Source organism: Hyperolius riggenbachi, chromosome 2 (assembly GCF_040937935.1).
Source record: "Hyperolius riggenbachi isolate aHypRig1 chromosome 2, aHypRig1.pri, whole genome shotgun sequence".
In the NCBI taxonomy this organism is placed as follows: domain Eukaryota; kingdom Metazoa; phylum Chordata; class Amphibia; order Anura; family Hyperoliidae; genus Hyperolius; species Hyperolius riggenbachi.
In genome coordinates, this window is record NC_090647.1 from 499,375,714 (window position 1) to 499,399,079 (window position 23,366).

Genomic DNA, 23,366 nt, shown 5'->3' on the forward strand with positions numbered 1-23,366 from the left:
TCTCTTTGGCTGCAGTAGTGGCTGAATAACAGACCTGAAACAAGCATGCAGCTAATCCAGTCTGACTTCAGTCAGAGCACCTGATCTGCATGCTTGTTCAGGGGCTGTGGCTAAAAGTATTAGAGACAAGGGATCAGCAGGAGAGTCAGGCAACTGGTATTATTTTAAAAGGAAAAATCCATTACCTTCTCAGTTTAGATTACCTTTAAGCGAAAGGAAAAGATTGACATTACCTTGCACATCAGATGTCCTTTCAGTTATAACTGACAGCAGCTTTTGTATAACTGACAACAACTGATATATTTCAGTTTTGATCTTGTTAGAAGTGGAAGGAATCGTTGTTTTAAAAAAATACTGAGCTCCTGAGATGAACTGACAGTGAGGCAAGTATGTAATATTTATTTTACAGGGACATTATGTGTTTACTTTAAATAATTTTACTATGTTCAGGTTCCCTTTAAGGTAGCCATACATCTAGCGATGTATGAACAGATTCGGCCAAGAGACAAATCCCTCTCTAATCTAAACTCTAATCGAATCTGTTAAGAGATCTGTCAGCTGCCCATCTACCACAGGCCAATTCCCGATTAATTTCATGCTGAAATTGATCTGTCCTGAAATTGGTTGCATTGTTGGTCGGGCATGCACTTGGTGGCACAGATTTTCATTCGATTAGAATAATCTAATCAAATAGTCGATTGTCCACCAATTTGCCTGATGTATGGCTAGCTTTAGCACACTGCTTCTGTCTCAGTTCTGCGCTGCTCCTGCCATCTAGTGTTTACATAGAGGACTGCTAGTCATTGCCGAGGAACATCTATGAGCATATGAGACAGTAATAATTAATTTTGAAAGTATTGAGGAGTATGAATAATATTTAAAGAGGAACTGTCGCCAAAAACACATACAAATAAAAAGTACATTTTTTCCAGAGTAAAATGAGCCACAAATTACTTTTCTCCTATGATGCTGCCACTTACAGTAGGTAGTAGAAATTTGATATTACCAACAGGTTTTGAGCTAGTCCATCTCTCCATAGGTAGGGGATTATCAGCATGGCCATTATCATTCCCTGAAAAAGATTTTTATAAAGATGCTGGCCAGCCTCCCTACTAACTGCACATTATTTTGCGCAGTTGGACAGAGCAACTGCCATTCACTAAGTGCTTTTAAAAATAAAGAAAAGCCTGAGAAACCCCTCCCCCCCACCACCACCACCACCATAAGATGGGCTAGTCCAAAATCTGTCGGTAATGTCTGATTTCTACTACTTACTGTGGGTGACAGCAACATAGGAGAAAAGTAATTTATGTCTCATTTTACTCTGGAAGAAACGTACTTCCCAATACCCTACTGTTATTTGTATAAGTTGACATATATTTCAAATTTTAAGATTTTCGCGACAGAGGTCCTTTAATAATAATAATAATATTAAAAGGATTACCCCTAAGCAATACACATACACATAGAATTGTTCATTACCAACACAGCGCCAATGAAAAGCTAATAAGATGGATGAAGGAGAGCCCCTAGGGGCCCCCCTGGTCTGTAAGCCCCGGTGGGGTTGCAACCTCTGCATCTCCTATTGCTACGCCACTGTTTTCCAGGCCCATCCGCCGTGCGTGTGCGTCCTTCCATCAGGTCCTGCCCCGCTCTGACTGCACCAATGGCGTGCTTGCACGGCCGGATGACGCGCATGGTGGTGGCAAAGAGATAATATAGAAATAAAAACGTAACAAGTATTTTAATATTCTTAAGGAATCAAACATACTTACATTTAATCAATGATCCCATGCCAATATCTTTTTACTTATTGATTGACAATCCCCGCAAAACCACCGCACATGTTGCTCCCTGCCGATGGCACTTACTATACTAATGAATAGCAAGTACAGCCAAGTCATCTTTAAATGTTCTGTCGGAGCTCCCAATTGGTCCTTTAACCTACCTGAGGTAGGTTCCCATTGGTCTGTTAAAGAAGTCCTGGCAGCACATTTAATGATGTTTTGTCAAGGCAGTGCACCAGCCCGGTTACAATGCCCTGCCGGAGTACCATTGGTCCTGAGTAGCTCCATGCACCTGGATTAAGCCCTGTCCAGACTGAAGCCCTGCCCCCCAGGTGTTCAGTCACCTGCTTCTGCTGCGTGTGTGCAGTAGCAGGAAGTTTGTTGTCCTGAAGAGCATCAGCAGCATCACCAGTCCCTGGAGAGCAGATATCACAAGATCCAAATAGTGTAAGTTGCAGGCAGCCTTAAAGTACCCCTGACCTGGTTCCCCATTCCCCCCTCCAGTACCCCTGCCGGACCCCATTCTGCCCAAAGCTTTCAACTGAGGCAGGCCGTTGATTATGAGCAGGGAGGTAGTTACAGTTCCTCCTCCCCGCTGTGCATCTAAAACTCCGCCCTCTCCACCTGCCGCTTTATTTCTGTATATGTTTCATTACACACAGCGCGCAGGGGAGGGCTTGCGATAATTGAGGTCGGAAACATTTATTATCACAAGCGCACACAGCTCCCCTGCGCGCTGTGTGTAGTTAAACATATACGGAACTAAAGCGGCAGGTGGAGGGGGCAGAGTTATTGATGCACAGCAGGGAGGAAGAACGGTCACTTCCTGCCCGCTCATAATTGTTGCCAAACGGGGCCACAGGGGGCGTTGGTGGGGAGGATGACGGTGCTGCGCGCTGTGACTTTGTCACCGCAGCAGTAATAAAACTATTTTAAAACTATTTATAACCAGGTCAGAGGTACTTTAACTGTGTCCTTCTGTACCACCTTTTTGCACATGTGCATCCCTCTGTCCCGCCTTCTGTCCACTGTGCCTCGTTCTGTCCCTCGTGCCTTCTTTAGTCTTCCTGTGCCACCACTTTGGATGCCCCTCCCTCAAAGAAAAACAGAAATTTGAAGGGCAGGATATTGACCACTTCACTACTGAGGTTTTTTTTTCAATGTTCTGTACCAGAGCAATTTTCACCTTTCAGCGCTCCTTCCATTGATTCGCCTATAACTTTATTATTACTTATCACAATGGAACGATCTATATCTTGTTTTTTCCGCCACCAATTAGGCTTTCTTTGGGTGGTACATTTTGCTAAGAATTATTTTATTCTAAATGCATTTTAATGGGAAAAATACAAAAAAAAAAGGAAAAAAATTATTTCTTAGTTTTCAACAATTATAGTTTTAAAATAATAAATGTTACTGTAATTAAAACCCACGCATATTATTTGCCCATTTGTCCCAGTTATTAAAACGTTTAAAATATTTCCCTAGTGCAATATATGGGGCCAATATTTTATTTGGAAATAAAGGTGCATTTTTTCAATGTTGCTTCCATCACTAATTACAAGCCCATAATTTAAAAAATAACAATATACCCTCTTGAAAAAGTGCCCTTATGGAGTACTCTCCTCGGTAGGGAGAATCCTCTGGAACCTAGCTGCTGCTGCCCCTTGTCCATACTCATACGGGGGAACAAAGGAATAAACAGGAGAGTAACGGGAGACACGGGGCAGAGCAGCACACACGGGGACAATGCTGGGCGTCCCCAATGTCACGAAGGATCATATCAGCGGGCGTTCATAAATCGGGGATTCCCTGCCTTCGCCGTATAAGATGCAGGGACTTTTTCTTTTTAGTGGGAATATTGTGTGTAAATTGACTCTTAATAAACAAGTGATTATGCAATATTGAGAACTTGGAATTGTTTTGTACGGATTAATAGTTGTTTCAAAGTGTTCCCCCTGGTGTGGGGTTTATGCAAATCATTGAATATTAGTTCTCCAGAAACTATTTTTGTAGGGACTTTTTCTCCCCATTTTTTGGGGAGAATAATGTGTCTTATACGGTGGTAAATATGGTAATTCTTGGTAGCTGGAAACCTGCAGTGAGGGAAATTGAATCTTCTCACGTTCAGTCTACTTGACTAGCTGCTATACCGATCCTCTGCCTTTAATTATGTCTGAGTTTCAGATCCAGGCCTGTTATGCAGATTAGGTGCACTCAAGGCTGCTGCCACATGTACTTGTTGTAGGTGTCTGACAAAAAATAATTGAAAGTGGAAATTACTGTTCATTGTGCAGAAGTTTGTTATTAGTGTTGGCAATATCAACAGAATGACTTTAAACTGCGGTATATGTCACACTGTGTAGAATGATGTGAAGATCTCTATGGTATTGTGGTTTCCTGTATTCATTCTGTGTTCCTCCATGTTCTAAGTATGCTGCAATACCCAATGGTTGTGTAGGATTTATCTCTGCGTGATTTTCTTCACTAAAACGTTCTTATTATACTGGGTGCCTATCTGCGTGTACAGACCACTCTGCTCCGTCAATTAGAAGGGGCAATGGCAAGTATGTAAGATATTTATTTTTAAGTCACATTCTTACCAACAGTAATCTTCCTTCCTATTCCAGTTTCTGTCTTCTGCATCCAAGACTGGAGAACTACCCTGGCCACACCCACTCTCCTCTATGGCCACACCCACTCTCCTCTATGGCCGCACCCACTCTCCTCTATGGCCGCACCCACTCTCCACAGCATGTAGGAAGTACCAGGAACATGTGAAAATTTGGATGCAGGACAATATAGCTGCTCAGGAGCCATCTTACTGCTGGATCATTTATTTTGGTGAATTCGCTCACTTCCATTCTATAGCAAAACATAAGCACAGCAGCCCTGCACAACAGTCTTATTTACAGTGAATTTAAGATTGCAGCAAGACTGCAAAACTACAGAGAGGAAGCCAACATGTTTGAAGGGAGGCAAACAATTGCCATCTCCATACCTAGGGGTACTTTAAGGCAACTGGTAAAGATAATCAATGAGAAGCTAATTAATGCAGCTGGCATGCAAATTTCATGTAAATTGTATGCAGCTTGGAATTGGGCCAGTAGAAATCAGTAGCCAGAATGATTAGCTTCTTGTTGACCATCTCCAGTAACTAGTGGTCAGCAAGCTGATTGGGTTCAGCTTTAAAAGTGGGATTGTCAGCCATAAAATCAAATTCCATTTACTTGCTGCTCGATGTTTATTATGTAGTCTACATGCAGTCTGCATTGCAAGCATTCCAATATAATCATAAATGTTTCTGCTGTAATAAATCTAATCTCAGCCAGCCTGGCTCTATTCTAGTACATTGCTGAGGAGAGGGAAGCTTGTTATCTCCCCTTCCACATTCCTGCACCTCACCGATTGGCTGAGGGCACTCCAGTGTGACAATACATTTTAACCCTCTGCATAAGTTGCAGAAATACGATCTATGCTGTGTTCACATGCGTTTACAAAGCAAGCTAGATATGACAGTGCAGTTCCTACAGAGCTCAGTGGGGAGGAGGTTTGGCAATGCATACACCATTTCAGGCAGGAATAAAGAAAAAAAAAGTAAGATAGGAAATTACATCCGGATCGGCTTCAGTCAAAGGCAGGAAAGATGGAAAATCTTTGAAACGGTTTTCTCTTTATTTACTATATAAAATTCACTGCGATCAAAACATGGACAGTACAATACATGTGTTTTGTAAGTAGAACAAGTATTTATCTACTTATATATGTGTTTTTTTTCCTGGGATAGTATGGCTGTCCCTGCTGCTTAGAAGGGGAACTGAAGTAAGAGGTATACGGAGGCTGCCATATTTATTTCCTTTTAATCAATACCAGTTGCCTGGCAGCCCTGCTGATCTATTTCTCTGCAGTGGTATCTGAATAACACCAGAAACAAGCATGCAGCTAGTCATGTCAGATCTGAAATTAATGTCAGAAACACCTGATCTGCTGCATGCTTGTTCAGGGGCTATGGCTAATAGTGTTAGAGGCAGAGGATCAGCAGGAGGGCATGGCAACTGGCATTGCTTAATAGGAAATAAATATGGCAGCCTCCATATCCCTCTCACTTCAGTTGTCCTTTAAGGCACACAAGAAAAAGAGGAACATGGCAGTTTCCAGCTTCAATCAGGAGGCATTGAGGTTTAGGTTCTACCAGGTCACCACTTTCTTCTCACTGACTAACTCCCCATATGGTGCATCTGCAGATTCTGGCAGGAGAGCCAGATATACCGGGGTCTCAGCACCTTCATCAGGACTCTTGGGGGCATTAGGATTAGTCATATCAGTCCTCACATAGCCTGGGCAGCAGGCATTGAGTAGGATACCCTCTCCTTTCCTTGTCTCCTTCAGCTGGCGGGCTTGGATCCTGGATAACACCGTCACACCTATTTTGGAGACCCCATAAGCGGTGTTTGCCCAGCCTTTTTCTTGGTGGACACCATTTTTGGCATCTTCTACAAACTTCTCCATTAGGTTGGATAGCTCTTCTTCAGTGATGGTGTCGCAGCGGAATCTTTCTTGAAGTGCGGGGCTGCACTGTTTGAGAGCCCCGGGACTGACCATGCTGGACACGTTCACCACTCGCCCTGCAACAATGAAACCACAACTTCAAGTTAAATTTCAGATATCCCAATTATGTCCATCATAATAAAATGGTTTGAGTTACAACTGTATCAGAATACCCAGATAGCTCATGGTGACCCAGAACCACTAGGATAAGGGGCTAGAAGAATCCTAAAAGCCCTCTTACTAAAAAAGCAACCGTGAGTATAATTTTGCGATCTTAAAACAGAAGGTATTTGCAATTATTTAGCTACAAGTGAGCAGCTGTGGTTTCCCATGGTGCATCACTCCCGAATATGCAAATTATCTCGTTATGCCCCGGAAGCCAGACAAACATCAAAGAGGGAAGAGGCTAAACCTGACAGAGGTGCTAATCACTTGTTACAGTTATACACAGCCTAGACTCTTCTCAGCTGAGATTCCAGCGTGTGTACTGTTCTGTCAGTGAGACTTAAAGGACAACTGAAGTGAGCAGGGATATGGGGGCTGCCATATTTATTTCTATTTAAAGAGACACAGAAGCGGAAAAAAAAATATGATATAGTGAATTGGTTGTGTACTATGAATAATTACTAGAAGATTAGCAGCAAAGAAAATATTCTCATATTTTTATTTTCAGGTATATAGTGTTTTTTTCTAACATTGCATCATGCGATAATATGTGCAGATTACACAACACTCAGCATTCAAAATGAGTCTTTCAGAGCAGTCTGTGAAGTAATGACCTCTCCTCTAGCAGAGGAAAAGAAAACAGTTGAGATAATAAAAGTCAGATAACAGCCCTCTCCATTTAGTCGGAGAGTTAATGGCTTGTTTGCATATAACTGGAGTTTCTTAACTCTTCCTGTACTGGAAACAATTAGACTGATGTATCTGATCTTAATGTTTTATTTCTTAGCTGTACTACACATACAAATCATAATATCATAATTTTTTTTTCGCTTCAGTGTCTCTTTAAGCAATACCAGTTGCCTCGCAGTCCTGCTGATCCTCTGCCTCTAATAGTTTTAGCCATAGACCCTGAACAAGCATGCAGCAGATCAGGTGTTTCTGTTCATTGTCAGATTACAAGATTAGCTGCATGCTTGTTTCTGGTGTTATTCAGACAATACTGCAGCCAAATAGATCAGCAGGGCTGCCAGGCAAATAAATATAATATGGCCAGTTTAACTTACCTGGGGTTTCTTCCAGCCCCCTGTAGTCCTCCCAGTCTCTCGCTGTCCTTCCGCTCCGTTCCTTTCAGCAGCTGTGTCCACTGAAATCAGCAATCACCCCCTGATTGCACTGCCCCCGGCGGAAGCATTCTGCACTTGCAACTATGCATGCACTGAATGCTCTTGCCTACGGCAGTGCGATCAAGGAGGCGCTTGGCTGGAGCTACACATGTGCAGTAGCCCGCAACTGCCCCAGATGGCCAGTTTTCAGAGGGGCACAGTGGCTGAAAGGAGCAGAGCGGAAGGACGGTGAGGGACCAGGAGAACTACAGGGGACTAGAAGAAGCCCTAGGTACGTAAAACTAGCCACATTACATTGATTTTAGGTTCCGTTTACTGATACAACATGCTGGAATTTTAAGCAACATTTGACAGGCAGCCCCTCCTCCCCTCCCCATAGCAACAGACATGTCGCTCTGCTTTTGCGGAGTGAGGTCTATATAGGGTTCTGGGCTCCCGAACTGTTGCCCGAGGGTTCCTGATCCCTTCAGGTGACGTGTGTGTGTGGTGTGTGGTGTGTGGTGTGTGGTGTGTGGTGTGTGGTGTGTGGTGTGTGGTGTGTGTGTGTGTGTGTGTGTGTGTGTGTGTGTGTGTGTGTGTGTGTGTGTGTGTGTGTGTGGTTAAGCGAACCTGAACTCAGAAATTCCTCTCTGCTCTAAAAGATAAGCAACAGCATAATAACCTTTGCCCACTTTCGTAGTTCACTACAGTATATCTAAGTCAGGCAGGACTTCAGTTCCTGCCCAGCCATGCAGATAATAATCATCAATAGCTGTGAACGGCTGCGGCTCGCTGGCATCACTGAGATGCCAAAGAGAACTTCCAAAGTAACACGTCCACACATTACTTCCTGTTAGCATACTTATAGTATACTAATAGGAAATAATGCGCGAGGGCATCTTGTGGCCAAATAGTAAAATTACACCTACAGGCAGTAAAATTACACCTACATACATTTATTTGAACAAAAAGACCCATATATACATTTGAAATTAACAGGTTACCTAGATACAAGACAGTCCTTTGAAACCCACTCTATTTGTTTAGGCCGTCACTTAAGCCAATCACGAAGCCTCTCTTCAAAATGCAGCCAATCACAATAAACTACGTGTATTTGTAATGCGAGTGGCTCCGATACCTGCGCGGCTGAAACTTAGCACTCTCCTCTCCACTCTCCTTAGTTTTGCAGTGAGTAGGCCTGCTCTGATCTCCACAAGTGAAAGTAGCCTGCACTGCGCTCCACAAGCTACCAGAAGCGTCATCGCTATCAAGGAAAGAGATACCTGGTAGTGCGTACAATCCCATAGGAGGACTGTGATGATACTTTTGTCGGTGATTACAAAGTGGAAGTGGTAACGCTGCATCTTCTTGTTTACGATCACATTATTCCTCATTTTCCCCAGGCTGCGTATTTGTACAGTACTGTATATCCAGCGCCATGTTTGTCTTATAAATGTTATCAGGCATCAACTCACCTGCAACCAGCCTGACCATGGGTTTCACACTGACATACTGTATGATGCATGCGTCGCCCACTGTTTACTATATCCAGAGTCAGTGTCATGTAGGGGCCCAAAAACATGTTTACTATAACAGAAGTTTTATTATATCAGAGGCGCTGCTCCTATAGACTTATAATGAAGATTGGCCGGGACCTGGAGAGAGAGTTTACCATACCCGAGTTTATTACAACGAGATTATACTGTACGTTGCATTGGATCAGTAAAAAAAGGTCTTGTTTTGTTTAAAAGGGCTGTGCATAGTGGCTACAAGTAGTGGGGGGTTAAAAGTTAGGAGCCCACCAGGGTCAGGGGTTAGAGGTTAGGCACCACAGAGGGGTGTTAAGGGTTAGGCACAACCAGGGGAGGGCTCTGTGTGGGAATAGGGAGAGGTCAGGTCATAGTAAAATATTGGTAAATATTACCGATATTTTAGTTTATAAATGTAGTAGAAATCAGTAAATTTACCGATATTCAACTACCGCTTATCCTGAACCCTTTTCATTGGGTACCTTTATTCAGATCTACACCTCTGCATTACTATAAACAAGAGCATTGCATTATAATGTTGCCATACTGAGTTCCAGTCCATTACACACAGCTCACCATGGGGTCTGATGAGAGGGAGAAGCTCGTTGCAAATGTCTCGAGTGCAGAAATAATTGGTCCTGAGAGTTACTTCTGCCTGGGTGCCAAACGGAGTCGTATCAGCCACTGAAATAAAACCACAAAACAGAGACCGATTATATACAAAAGCCAAAGGGTGTACAATTATCAGCCTGGGTGACTTTCTGTAAGGAAGTGATAGACTATGTCACTATCAATATAAATCACTGCTATTTAACACAAGGTACAGTGCTTTGCAAAAGTATTCGGCCCTGTCACGGACGATTGCGGGGACGCAGGCGCGTCCTGGAACCGCCCGTGAAGAAAAGAACGATCTCACTCGATTCCTGCATCGATTGCGCTTCAAAACGGTACAATCTGGGTTGAGTGTGTAGGGACAGCTAAAGTCCTTTTCTTAGCAAAGAGAGCACCATTCCAAATGCTGGTTGGCTCTTTTGATATGCTAATGAGCCTGAGCCTAATCTGCACTGGAGAGTCCCTGGCTTCAAGCTGTGCTGATGGCCCATCCATCAGGTATAAGGTGACAAGCAGCTGGCAGGAAGACTGGCCCTGTGACTGCTGATCAAGCCAGAGGTGTAAACTCAAAGTTGTCTAAGCAGATTTCACATTCAGATGTTAATTGAAGGAGCCAACAGGGCCTTTCATAGACAAGAAGCAGACACAGCTGGACTCCAGTCAGGCTGACTCCGGCCTTAGCAGGAAGAAATGAATGTACAATATAATCTTTTGCCCATTTACAGAATACAATAAATAGGGTGGTTATGAGAGCGGTATCATTGGATCCGTAGGGTCATGCTGGATCGCTTGATACCAGTCGAGAGGGGCCCGGGGCCCCTACAACCCAGGTATGAATCTACTCAAGACCCTGATCTGATGCACTAGCCATGTCGGGTATCATATTAATCTGTATTTTCCTCCAAGTATGAAGCTGTTACCCCCCTAAATGTAACGTGTATGGTTCAGGAGTTACAGCAATTCATAAGTTTAGCTCTAAAATCTCTCAGAGGGAATGAACTGTCATTTGCTGGTAGCTCAGAGGGGGCTGGCATTGCCACACCCCCAAACCAGCTTCATCAAAAGCACAGAGCCAGCAGGCGGGCTGGGTCCTCCACACTGAACCATCTTGCACTCATCAGATGCCAGCTTGAGGATATGCTGGCATCCACCTGGTCTGAACTCTGAACTCTGGACTTTGAAACCAAGGACTTTATGATTCTTCCCACAATAAGGACATCTTTCCAGGAACTAAGTATTTTTCTCCCTTCTTTTATTTTTCATACTGGCTATTACTGTTTTCATAATTGTTGATTTTCATAATTGTCTGTATATATTAATTATTTATATTGCGTGAATAAACGACTTTCCCCAAGTCATTCACTGTTTCGCTACCCTGCTTATCAGCACACACAGAAATGATCCCGGGTCTCTGAAGATACGCTACTGTTTGTTTGTTGTTGGCTAGACAGAATATCGTGTGTTTAACCGTTTTATTCGCAGGATTAGTCAGTCAGTTAGTGGGCCCCACGGTCCCATAGTAACCGCGGTGGTGGCAGTTTACTCTGAACCAGTAGGTGACGTTGTAATCACCCGTGTCTCACAGGCTCCCTTCTGAGTTGTCTGCGGCTAATTCTTAACGGTTCCTGCGCATTGACTGCGACCAGAGTTCGCACGATCTGTGCGCTGGCACCGTTTAGAAGGCTAAGTGCGGTCAGCCACTGAGGGCTCCTGTGACAGTGTTAGGCAGCGGTTGGATCTGTGTTGTGCTGAAAGTATCTGCGATAGCGCTAGCGCTATCGAGAAACGAACTAATTCGTTGGTGTAGCTGGAAGGCAATATATTTTTTATATATACAGAGAGACTGTGTAGCCAGTACCCCTTCCCCAAAGTTTTATTTTATTTGGCATGGAAATGTCCGGGAACTACCAGAACATGTGCCTAGCAGACCTGGAAAATCTTTGCGAAGAGAGGGGCATTGGCATCCTCCGCAAGACAAAACGGGACCTGATAGCAGACTTGTCCAGATGGGATGCCCAGCAACTGCGGGAGCCGGGAGTGTCCGCTGAGGTGGATACCAGCCCATCTGACAATCAAGGGGAACCAGAGGCTGAAGATCTTAGGCGTACAGAGGTTGAGCATCCTGCGGGCCCTGTTGCAACAGTTACGCCAGAGACTGTCAGTATGGACCCCAATCCCAGAGTTTCTGACATTACTCGCCCGGAACTGGCCAGTACTGGACTGTCCATGGGTGCTGACCCGGTAATGCAGCAGGCATTACAAAAGCTGATGGAGACGGACCTGGACAAGTACATGCAGTACATGGAAGCACGAGAGGAACGGGAGCGCCAATCTGCAGAACGCAAAGCTGCTGCTGCTGAACGCCACGCGGAGAGGGATGCCGCTGAGCGAGAACGGGAGCGCCAACGACAGCATGAGCTAAACATGGCAAAAGTGCAACAGGCCAGCCGGAGTTCACCGCCCAGCCTCCCTGCTGAAGGAGCTGCAGCACCCGTAAGTGCAAAATTTAAATTTGCTAATATCGAGAAAGACACAGACATTGACATGTTTTTGCGATCTTTTGAAAAAGCATGCCGTCAGTATCGTCTGTCCCAAGACCAGTGGGCCAGACATCTGACACCGTTGCTGCGCTACAAAGCGCTTGATGCCTTCGCAGAATTGCCTGCGGAGAAGGATAATGATTATGCTGCTATAAAAGACGCTATCGTTACTAAGTACCAGCTGACGCCAGAAGCCTATCGGAAAAAGTTCAGGGGCTGGCAGAAAAAGTCTTCTGATTCGTACCGAGATGTGGTCAGCAGCTTGCTCACCACACTCCGCCAGTGGACACTAGGCCTCACCAAAGGGTCTTATGATGTCCTGGAGGACTTGATAGTCCTGGAACAATTTCTGAACATTTGCCCTGCTGATGTACGCCAATTTGTGCTAGAACGCAAGCCGGCTTCAGCAACTGTCGCTGCAGACCTTGCTGAGACTTTTGCAACTACCCGGGTGGCTGATACCCACAGAACTGTCCCATCCAGCTGGAGAGGAGGTCAGCCCAATACTCTGGCAGACTCTCCTGCCCCTGTGAGCCGTCCGCCACAGAGGCCACCCAGCGCAGCTGCTGCACCCAGGCCTGCAGCGCCTGGAGAGGTCACCTGTCACTACTGCCGCCAGCCCGGACACATGAAATTCGACTGTCCGGAGCGGAGACAGACACCACCAGCACCTGGATCATCTGCATCACCTGTACCTCACCCACAGCAGAGGCAACCCGCCAGCGAACCACAGCCTGGATCATCAGATTTTGTCCTGTTTGCCCGCGGAAAGGAAATCCGCGACCGAACCGACCAGCAGCAACTGGTTAGAGTGAACGGCAAAGTTGTCACCGGATTTCGAGACACCGGAGCTGACATCACGTTAGTTCACTCACATCTTGTGCCAAAGGAGAGCATCAGCTCCAGCCGATCCCTTGCCCTTACTGGAGTAGAGGGCACCCTTTTCCACATAGCCCACGCCAGAGTGAAGCTGGATTGGGGAGTGGGAGGGGTCCACGAAAGGGTTGTTGGGGTTATGAAGGATCTCCCAGTCCCTGTGTTGCTAGGGACTGATTTGGGCAAGCTTGTGTCCTACTATGAACCTGCCACGACCGCCTTGTCGCTCACGGAAGGAGACGGACTCTCCACCCACCACCAGGTACTTTATACACTTGGGGGAGCACCAGGGGGAGGTGGGTTGAATGTGCCCAGTTCAAGGGTACCAGGTTCAATAGTGCCTGCTTCAAAGGCACCTGAGTTTGATGTACAGACTGTCTGTTGTGATGATGCTGTAACTGTACCTGAGTTTACTGTACAACCTATCTGTAATGAAAAAATGTCTATACCTGTCAATATCATTACTGCATGCAATGATGATTTGAGTACTGTCCGTCTGTGCCATTCTGACAGTGTACCGGTGCTAGCAGTACCGCGCAGCTGCACTGCTCAGAACCTGGGCTCAGAACAGGTGGAGGGGGTTCCGGCCTCCTCCCCCTCCTCTGACCGCAGGGATGAGACCTTTCAGCCGTTGGCCTCGTGTGACATGAGCCAGTTGGCTGAAACTGACAGCGCCATATTCGCAGCCGCACTACAAAGTGACCCAAGCCTGGAGGTGCTCAGGAAGCAAGCCGCTGAGCCCCTCGCAGACGGGGCCGCTTTCAAGGTGTACTGGGAAGGTGGGAGACTGTACAGTGAGTCTGTACAGCCCCCTACAAGTAGATCCCACGCGAATACCAAATGGCTGGTGGTCCCGAGTGCGTTCAGGGGACATGTGCTGAAATCCGCACATGGTAATCCTCTGACAGGGCACTCAGGGGTCCGCAAGACACTTGCCGGTATTCGGAACCAGTTTTATTGGCCCCGGATGAACAGGGATGTAGCAAACTACTGCAGGGCATGTGCCGTCTGTCAGGAGCTGGGAAGGTCCAGGGATTCCCGCGGGGTTCCCTTAGGTCCACAGCCACTCAGCAGGGGAACCCTGCGTGGGCTGGCTGTCGACCTAACCAACCCACTGCCCGTTGTCAGCAGTCCCGGCAGGCACCACGTCCGACTGCAGTGGCGCAAACGCCCTGTCCAGAACGGTCCATGTTGGGTCAACCCTGCGGGTAGCAGACCGCGACCGGTCCAGGGGAACCGAGCCACAGGCTCCAATAGGTTTTCCCGCCGTACCGGCAACTCGAGGCCCGTCAGCCAGGTTAGCGGCGCCGCCACACATCTTGCGGATGAGTGGCTAAGCCACGGACAAGGGGGAGGGCTGTCACGGACGATTGCGGGGACGCAGGCGCGTCCTGGAACCGCCCATGAAGAAAAGAACGATCGCACTCGATTCCTGCATCGATTGCGCTTCAAAACGGTACGATCTGGGTTGAGTGTGTAGGGACAGCTAAAGTCCTTTTCTTAGCAAAGAGAGCACCATTCCAAATGCTGGTTGGCTCTTTTGATATGCTAATGAGCCTGAGCCTAATCTGCACTGGAGAGTCCCTGGCTTCAAGCTGTGCTGATGGCCCATCCATCAGGTATAAGGTGACAAGCAGCTGGCAGGAAGACTGGCCCTGTGACTGCTGATCAAGCCAGAGGTGTAAACTCAAAGTTGTCTAAGCAGATTTCACATTCAGATGTTAATTGAAGGAGCCAACAGGGCCTTTCATAGACAAGAAGCAGACACAGCTGGACTCCAGTCAGGCTGACTCCGGCCTTAGCAGGAAGAAATGAATGTACAATATAATCTTTTGCCCATTTACAGAATACAATAAATAGGGTGGTTATGAGAGCGGTATCATTGGATCCGTAGGGTCATGCTGGATCTCTTGATACCAGTCGAGAGGGGCCCGGGGCCCCTACAACCCAGGTATGAATCTACTCAAGACCCTGATCTGATGCACTAGCCATGTCGGGTATCATATTAATCTGTATTTTCCTCCAAGTATGAAGCTGTTACCCCCCTAAATGTAACGTGTATGGTTCAGGAGTTACAGCAATTCATAAGTTTAGCTCTAAAATCTCTCAGAGGGAATGAACTGTCATTTGCTGGTAGCTCAGAGGGGGCTGGCATTGCCACACCCCCAAACCAGCTTCATCAAAAGCACAGAGCCAGCAGGCGGGCTGGGTCCTCCACACTGAACCATCTTGCACTCATCAGATGCCAGCTTGAGGATATGCTGGCATCCACCTGGTCTGAACTCTGAACTCTGGACTTTGAAACCAAGGACTTTATGATTCTTCCCACAATAAGGACATCTTTCCAGGAACTAAGTATTTTTCTCCCTTCTTTTATTTTTCATACTGGCTATTACTGTTTTCATAATTGTTGATTTTCATAATTGTCTGTATATATTAATTATTTATATTGCGTGAATAAACGACTTTCCCCAAGTCATTCACTGTTTCGCTACCCTGCTTATCAGCACACACAGAAATGATCCCGGGTCTCTGAAGATACACTACTGTTTGTTTGTTGTTGGCTAGACAGAATATCGTGTGTTTAACCGTTTTATTCGCAGGATTAGTCAGTCAGTTAGTGGGCCCCACGGTCCCATAGTAACCGCGGTGGTGGCAGTTTACTCTGAACCAGTAGGTGACGTTGTAATCACCCGTGTCTCACAGGCTCCCTTCTGAGTTGTCTGCGGCTAATTCTTAACGGTTCCTGCGCATTGACTGCGACCAGAGTTCGCACGATCTGTGCGCTGGCACCGTTTAGAAGGCTAAGTGCGGTCAGCCACTGAGGGCTCCTGTGACAGGCCCCCTTGAAGTTTTCCACATTTTGTCATATTACTGCCACAAACATGAATCAATTTTATTGGAATTCCACGTGAAAGACCATCATCTCCCGCCTTGATTACTGTAACTCCCTCCTTTCTGGCCTCCCCTTGAAACGCACTGCCCCCCCTGCAATCAGTGATGAACGCGGCTGCAAGACTCATCCATTCTTCGCACCGCTCCGCATCCACATCTCCCCTTTGTGAATCCCTGCACTGGCTCCCTATCAGTTTCAGGATAACTTTTAAGATTCTATGCCTGGCGTATAAATCTGTGCACAAAACCTGCCCTACCTACATCTCGGAGCTTGTTCACAGGTATACACCAGGCCGCCCCCTCCGATCCTTCAACGACCTTTGCCTCACCACCCCACGCATTTCACATTCCCATGCCCGCCTGCAGGATTTATCAAGAGCTGCCCCCACCCTCTGGAACGCCCTTCCACCACCCATCAGACTTGCTCCCTCTTTCAACATATTCAAGCAAGCCCTCAAAACCCACCTCTTTATGATGGCCTACCCACCCCCTACCACACAGTAACTCTCTACTGAATATTTAACAGCCCCACCTAGTGTTTCCACCCCACCCTTTAGATTGTAAGCCTCTGGCAGGGTCCTCCATTCCCTAGTGTAATCTACAGGATCATGTGCTCCTGTCCTATGACAGCCTGTACTTGTATTACTGGGCCTACCTAACCAGCCCATATTGCATGATCATGTATTTTGTTCTATTTGCATGTATAACTTTGTTCTATGTTGTATAACCTTGTTATGTCTGTCATCCTTGTATCATTGTATACATTTATTGTCCAGCGCTGCGTAATATGTTGGCGCTTTATAAATACAATAAATAATAATAATAATAATAATAATAATAATAAAAGACCAATACAAAGTGGTGTACATGTGAGAAGTGGAACGAAAATCATACATGATTTTTTAAAAAAATGTTTTTTTACAAATAACTGCAAAGTGGGGTGTGTGTAATTATTCAGCCCCCTTTGGTCTGAGTGCAGTCAGTTGCCCATAGACATTGCCTGATGAGTGCTAATGACTAAATAGAGTGCACCTGTGTGTAATCTAATGTCAGTACAAATACAGCTGCTCTGTGACGGCCTCAGAGGTTGTCTAAGATAATATTGGGCAGTCTGAATTGTTAGCACGCCAATGGTATATTATGATGTGCAGAGATCCACTCTGGAACAACGAGCGTCTGTAGTCAAATATCTCAAGATCCGCACCATCAAATGTTGATGGTGCGGATCTTGAGATATTTGACTAAGAGAATATTGGGAGCAACAACCCCATGAAGTCCAAAGAACATACCAGACAGGTCAGGGATAAAGTTATTGAGAAATTTAAAGCAGGCTTAGGCTACAAAAAGATTTCCAAAGCCTTGAACATCCCACAGAGCACTGTTCAAGCGATCATTCAGAAATGGAAGGAGTATGGCACAACTGTAAACCTACCAAGACAAGGCCGTCCACCTAAACTCACAGGCCGAACAAGGAGAGCACTGATCAGAAATGCAGTCAAGAGGCCCATGGTGACTCTGGACAAGCTGCAGAGATCTACAGCTCAGGTGGGGGAATCTCTCCATAGGACAACTATTAGTCGTGCACTGTACAAAGTTGGCCTTTATGGAAGAGTGGCAAGAAGAAAGCCATTGTTAACAGAAAAGCATAAGAAGTCCCGTTTGCAGTTTGCCGCAAGCCATGTGGGGGAAAAGAGCAAACGTGGAAGAAGGTGCTCTGGTCAGATGAGACCAAAATGGAACTTTTTGGCCAAAATGCAAAACGATATGTGTGGCGGAAAACTAACACTGTACATCACTCTGAACACACCATCCCCACTGTCAAATATGGTGGTGGCAACATCATGCCCTGGGGGTGCTTCTCTTCAGCAGGGACAGGGAAGCTGGTCAGAGTTGATGGGAAGATAGATGGAGGCAAATACAGGGCAATCTTGGAAGAAACGCTCTTGGAGTCTGCAAAAGACTTGAGACTGGGGCGGAGGTTCACCTTCCAGCAGGACAACGACCCTAAACATAAAACTTTCTTCACCGAGATATATGAGTGAGTGCACACCAACAAACTGCCAATCACTGTAGACAAATTCAGGCGGTGCAACTTCCAGACGAACAGAACAGATTCAATCATAGGGCTTGATTCACAAAGCGGTGCTAACCCAGTTAGCACGCCTAAAAGATTTTGGGCGTGATAACTAGGGTGCTAACTGGGTTAGCACCGTTCTGCAAATCTGATTGCGCGCAAAGTCCCGCGCGCAAAATTTTGTGCGTGCACAGCAAGGTGCGCGCGAAACGTTGCATCGCGGTGCGCCGAAAACAGTGCACCCAATGCACCTATAAGATCGCATGGGGTGCAAATTTAAAGTCGCACCCATGCACACCACAATGTGACGTTTCGCGCGCACCACGCTGCTTTGCTCGCGATCTCTACTTATCACGCCCAAACTGACTTTAGCGTGATAAGCGGCTTTTCACAAGCGTGCTAACAGTTAGCACCACTTTGTGAATCAAGCCCATAGTATATATTAAAGAAGCAAAGAATCCGGGAGCATCTCGCATTGTATAAAAAACTTAAATGCTTTAATTCATTCTCTTCTTAAACATGAGTACATTCTGGCAGAGGGCCAGGGCAACAATGGAATGGTTTAAAACAAAACATATCTATGTGTTAGAATGGCCCAGTCAAAGTCCAGATCTAAATCCAATCGAGAATATGTGGCAAGATCTGAAAACTGCTGTTCACAAACAATGTCCATCTAATCTGACGGAGCTGGATCTGTTTTGCAAAGAAGAATGGGCAAGGATTTCAGTCTCTAGATGTGCAAAGCTGGTAGAGACATACCCTAAAAGACTGGCAGCTGTAACTGCAGCAAAAGGTGGTTCTACAAAGTATTGACTCAGGGGGTTGAATAATTATGCACACCCCACTTTGCAGTTATTTATTTATGGAGTGGTCCTGGGGCTGCCGTCGCGTTCACGCCAATCGGCGTGGAGCGGTCGGCAAGAGGTAAAAGGGACCCTGAGCAGTAAGGAAAAAAAAGGAAATCAGAACTTACATGGGGCTTTCTCCAGCCCCCTGTAGCCCGCAAGGTCCCCCGGAGTCCTCTTGCTCCCTTCCGTGGTCCCGCTGGCGGCTGAAGTAAACCGGCAACATTGGCTGAAGTCGTGCACGCGCGCCGCCATGCCAGTCGCTGCACATTCGTAGTTCAGTCTTTAGAGAACCGCGCATGCACAGGACTCTTATAGCAACTGCCGAAGTCGCCGATTACCTGGAGCCGCCAGCGGGACTACGGAAGGGACAAAGAGGATGCTGGGGGATCTCGCAGGCTACAGGGGAGCTGGAAGAAGCCCTAGGTAACTCACAATTTCATTTTTTTACTGCTCAGGGTCCCTAAAAAAAAATAAAAAAAAAAGTAAGAGGCTATAGCCTTTAGCTGGAAAACAAAAAATTACCCCACCAGAAACATCTGAATTTTTTTTTATTTATTTATTTATTTTTTTACAACATAATGGGGCCTTGGCTTATTTTAATGCAAATCTTAAGTGAAAACTTATGAGATAATTCACTGTATGTGTAGTAATGGTATGTTCTTATTTTCAACCTAAGGACTAAAATTCTAACTGTAAAAAGCAGAGAAGTCAGTGTGAACTAAGGCCTGGTGCACACCAGAGGAGTTTTTCCTGAGCGTTTTGAGTTTTTAAATCTGCTGCTAATGTTATCCTATGTGTCTGTGCACACTGGAGCAATGAGGTTTTGTAAAAAACCCCATAGCATTACATTGGGAAGAGCTTTTGAAACCTCTAAAAGCTCTTCCCAATGTAATGCTATGGGATTTTTTTACAAAACCTCATTGCTCCAGTGTGCACAGACACATAGGATAACATTAGCAGCAGATTTAAAAACTCAAAACGCTCAGGAAAAACTCCTCTGGTGTGCACCAGGCATAAATGTTGGTTCCTTCAGCTCCCACATAGACACACCTTTTGAACTTCTCACCACTACCTCCTGAATGGGGCAATCAGCATATTAGAAGAACCATTTGATCACCAGTCATAAGTAATGATACATATTCTTTTGACTTAGCAAGTGCTGAGCTAAAATGTAAACATAGCTCTGGTTCATTCAAGAACAGTTATAACTTGGAAAAATATATTAATTTCCTCTTTAAACTTTACTGTATAGCAAATGTATACCAGCATTACCAAGAAAGCCATTCCACCATGAAAGCAGTATTTCAGGTTATGCTGCAGACACGCAGGAGCATGACAATGCATTTACACTGAACACTGTACAAAAAAAATGTAATAAGAAACCCACACAGCTAATAAAACATACTTCTGTGTGAGGTTTTTCAAAATTAAAAGTGAGCCTAAACTGAATTCTAAAAAATAAAAAGTCCCCTGCTGCCACACTGTGCCCAGACCGTCACGGAACATTCCTCCAGTCCCCCGCCGAGTTCGTTTTCGGTGACCCAGCCAAGTGGATGGCCACTGCGCCTGCGCTACCCTGTCCGCGCACATCCTCGAACTGCGCATGCGCAGGACGTTCCTAGCGGCAGGAGCGAAATCGAGGACGTGCACAGCCAGGGCCACACAAGCACAGTGGCCATCCAGTTAGCTGGGTCACCCAAAACGAAACTCAGCTGCGGCGAGGAACCGGAAGATCGTTACATGACGGGGCGGGCACAGGGTGGCAGCAGGGGGCTGGTAGAAGCCCCAGGTAAGTAAAACTGTTTCCATACTCCTACTCAGTATTTGCAAATATGCACACTACAGGACCGAGGAATAACTTGTCGCTTTATAAATCAATAATATAGTTCAATCTTTTTTTCCTAAGGTTAAGGGCTCTGCCTCTGACACAGGAGACCTGGGTTTGAATCTTGGCTCCTCCTGATCAGTAAGCCTGCACCTATTCAGTAAGGAGGCCTTGGGCAAGACTCCTTAACACTGCTACTGCCTATAGTAGGTGTCCTAGTGGCTGCAGCTCTGGTACTTTGAGTCCGCCAGTAGAAAAACGCAATATAAATGTTATTTGTCTCCTAAACTCTGATTATAGTAAACCTCTGGCTACAGCAAACTCACAGCCAGGTTCCTTGAAGTTTACTATAAGGGGAAGGGATTTAAATATTAGGAATTCTTAGTAGTGAAAACAGCAAGCGTAAAGGATGGAAGAACTAGACAAGAGAGGAGAAAAATTGTTTCTAAGTAGTTTGCTAAATTAGCTAGAAACAACTGGCTAGTTTGCTAACAGTATAGGCAAAAAGTAAGGGTAACAGTAAAAAAGGGCGCAGGAGGCTAGTGGACAAATCGGGCACCGCCATTCACTCCTATAATAATTATCGTTTACTGGGCGCCGAACAGGAAAAAAGGGCGCCCGAGAATAATAACGTTTTCCAACGGCGCCCGAAGATTTTTCATGTTTTATAACTGCTTGTGATGATTTACGTTTCTTACTTCAATAAAACATTATTTTAAATGTTATCCCTTACTGTTTGTAAAACATTATTATTCACGAAACAAAGCGATCAGTACGTAATGTAAATTGTAATATATTTTATCCCTTACTGTTTTTAAAACATTATTCTACACACAATACAGTGAGCACTAAGGAGGGTCTTAGGTTTAGGCACCAACAGGGGGGTCTTAGGTTTAGGCACCAACAGGGGGGTCTTAGGTTTAGGCACCAACAGGGGGGTCTTAGGTTTAGGCACCAACAGGGGGGTCTTAGGTTTAGGCACCAACAGGGGGGTCTTAGGTTTAGGCACCAACAGGGGGGTCTTAGGTTTAGGCACCAACAGGGGGGGTTAGGGGTAGGTACAGGGAGGGTTACTTAGGCACCAACAGGGGGGGTCTTAGGTTTAGGCATCAACAGGGGGGGTCTAGGGGTTAGGGGTAGGTACAGGGAGGGTTACTTAGTAAAAAAAAATTTAAACGTTATTATACGTTTCACTATTTAAACAAAAGATTAACGTTTTTACAATTGCCGATTTAATGCACATTATTTAATAATTTATAACTTTATAAAACATTAATTTTAAACGAAATACAGTACAATACATTTTTAAACGTTATCCATGCTTATCGTTTAAAACCCCGCGCCCTTTTTTCCCAGCGCCCCTTTTTAACGTACGCAAAAGTAAGAGCTCAGATCCTACATGCTGGAGGTGACTTGCATATTGCTTATGTAATATAAGAGGACAAAATCATGGAAGTATACTGCATCGTGTAAATAAAGCTCTAAATAATGTACCATAAATACAGTATACTGGGTCAAATGATCATGGACCCAATTAAAGCAAACCTGTGATTTTTAAAGGACACCTGAAAGGAAAAAGATATGGAGGCTGCCATATTTACTTCCTTTTAAGCAATGCAGATTGCCTGGCTGTCCTGCTGCCCCTCTACCATCCATAGACCATGAGCAAGCATGCAGATCAGATATTTGATTGACGTTGAATGGATTTGCAGCATGCTTATTTCAGGTGTGTGATTCAGACACTACTTTTCATGAAATATCAGCAACTTCGCAGGACTCACTTTTAAATGCAATGCCAGCATTGTTGATCAGCACATCCAGCCCCCCATACTTGTTCTTCAGGAAGTCCCGCAGAGCCCGGATGCTGGTTGGGTCGTTGATGTCCAGCTGGTGGAAGAGAGGGGACAAGCCTTCCTTCTCCTTCAGGGCCCGGATAGCTTCCTCTCCCAGCTGCGGGTTCCTGGCTGTCAGATAGACATCTCCCTGGAACTGCTTGCACAGAGCCCTGACTGTAGCCAGCCCGATGCCCTTATTGCTGCCTGTCACCACCGCTACCCGCACTGAGGAGGACATGATGCCACTAGCTATCAAAAGCAGAGTGACAGCAATGAATGCAGCCTCAGTCTGATCGATTGGGAAACTGTGTGTTGTGTCCCCGCTTAGCTCCGCCCCGCTAGCTACACACATAAGGTAGGAAGCACTAGAGGGGCCTTAGCACGCTGCTTCTGTCTCAGGTCTACTCTGCTGAGTCTGCTCCTGCCATCTAGTGCTTGCATAGAGAACTGCTAGCCATCACCGAGGAAATTCTATAGGCACATGGCCCTGTTCACACTGGTGCACTTTTCATGGGGATTTCCAGCGCTTTCCTGATAACCAGCGATCAGCAAAGCGCTGTAACAACATTAGCCTATGGTATCATTCACACTGCAACATTGCTATTTTGTATAAAATCGCAAACACACTCCATGCTGCTTACTGGGTGCAATCCCGATGCAATACTCATTACCCCTAAAAATTACACTTGCCTAGCATTACGTGTGAATGCTTGCTAATTCAAGTGTGAACCA

The 23,366-nt window shown here is 45.7% G+C and overlaps 1 protein-coding gene across 1 annotated transcript; it reads right to left on the reverse strand.

Annotated features, from left to right (window-relative positions):
• Positions 1–5,438: 5,438 nt before the first annotated feature.
• On the reverse strand, positions 5,439–22,955 carry LOC137544979 (carbonyl reductase [NADPH] 1-like). The gene is made up of 3 exons (XM_068266081.1): positions 22,581–22,955; positions 9,706–9,813; positions 5,439–6,409 (listed from the first exon to the last, which is right to left on the reverse strand). The coding sequence occupies exons 1-3, from the start codon at positions 22,870–22,872 to the stop codon at positions 5,973–5,975; spliced, it is 837 nt and encodes a 278-aa protein (XP_068122182.1). The 5' UTR covers positions 22,873–22,955; the 3' UTR covers positions 5,439–5,972.
• Positions 22,956–23,366: the final 411 nt, after the last annotated feature.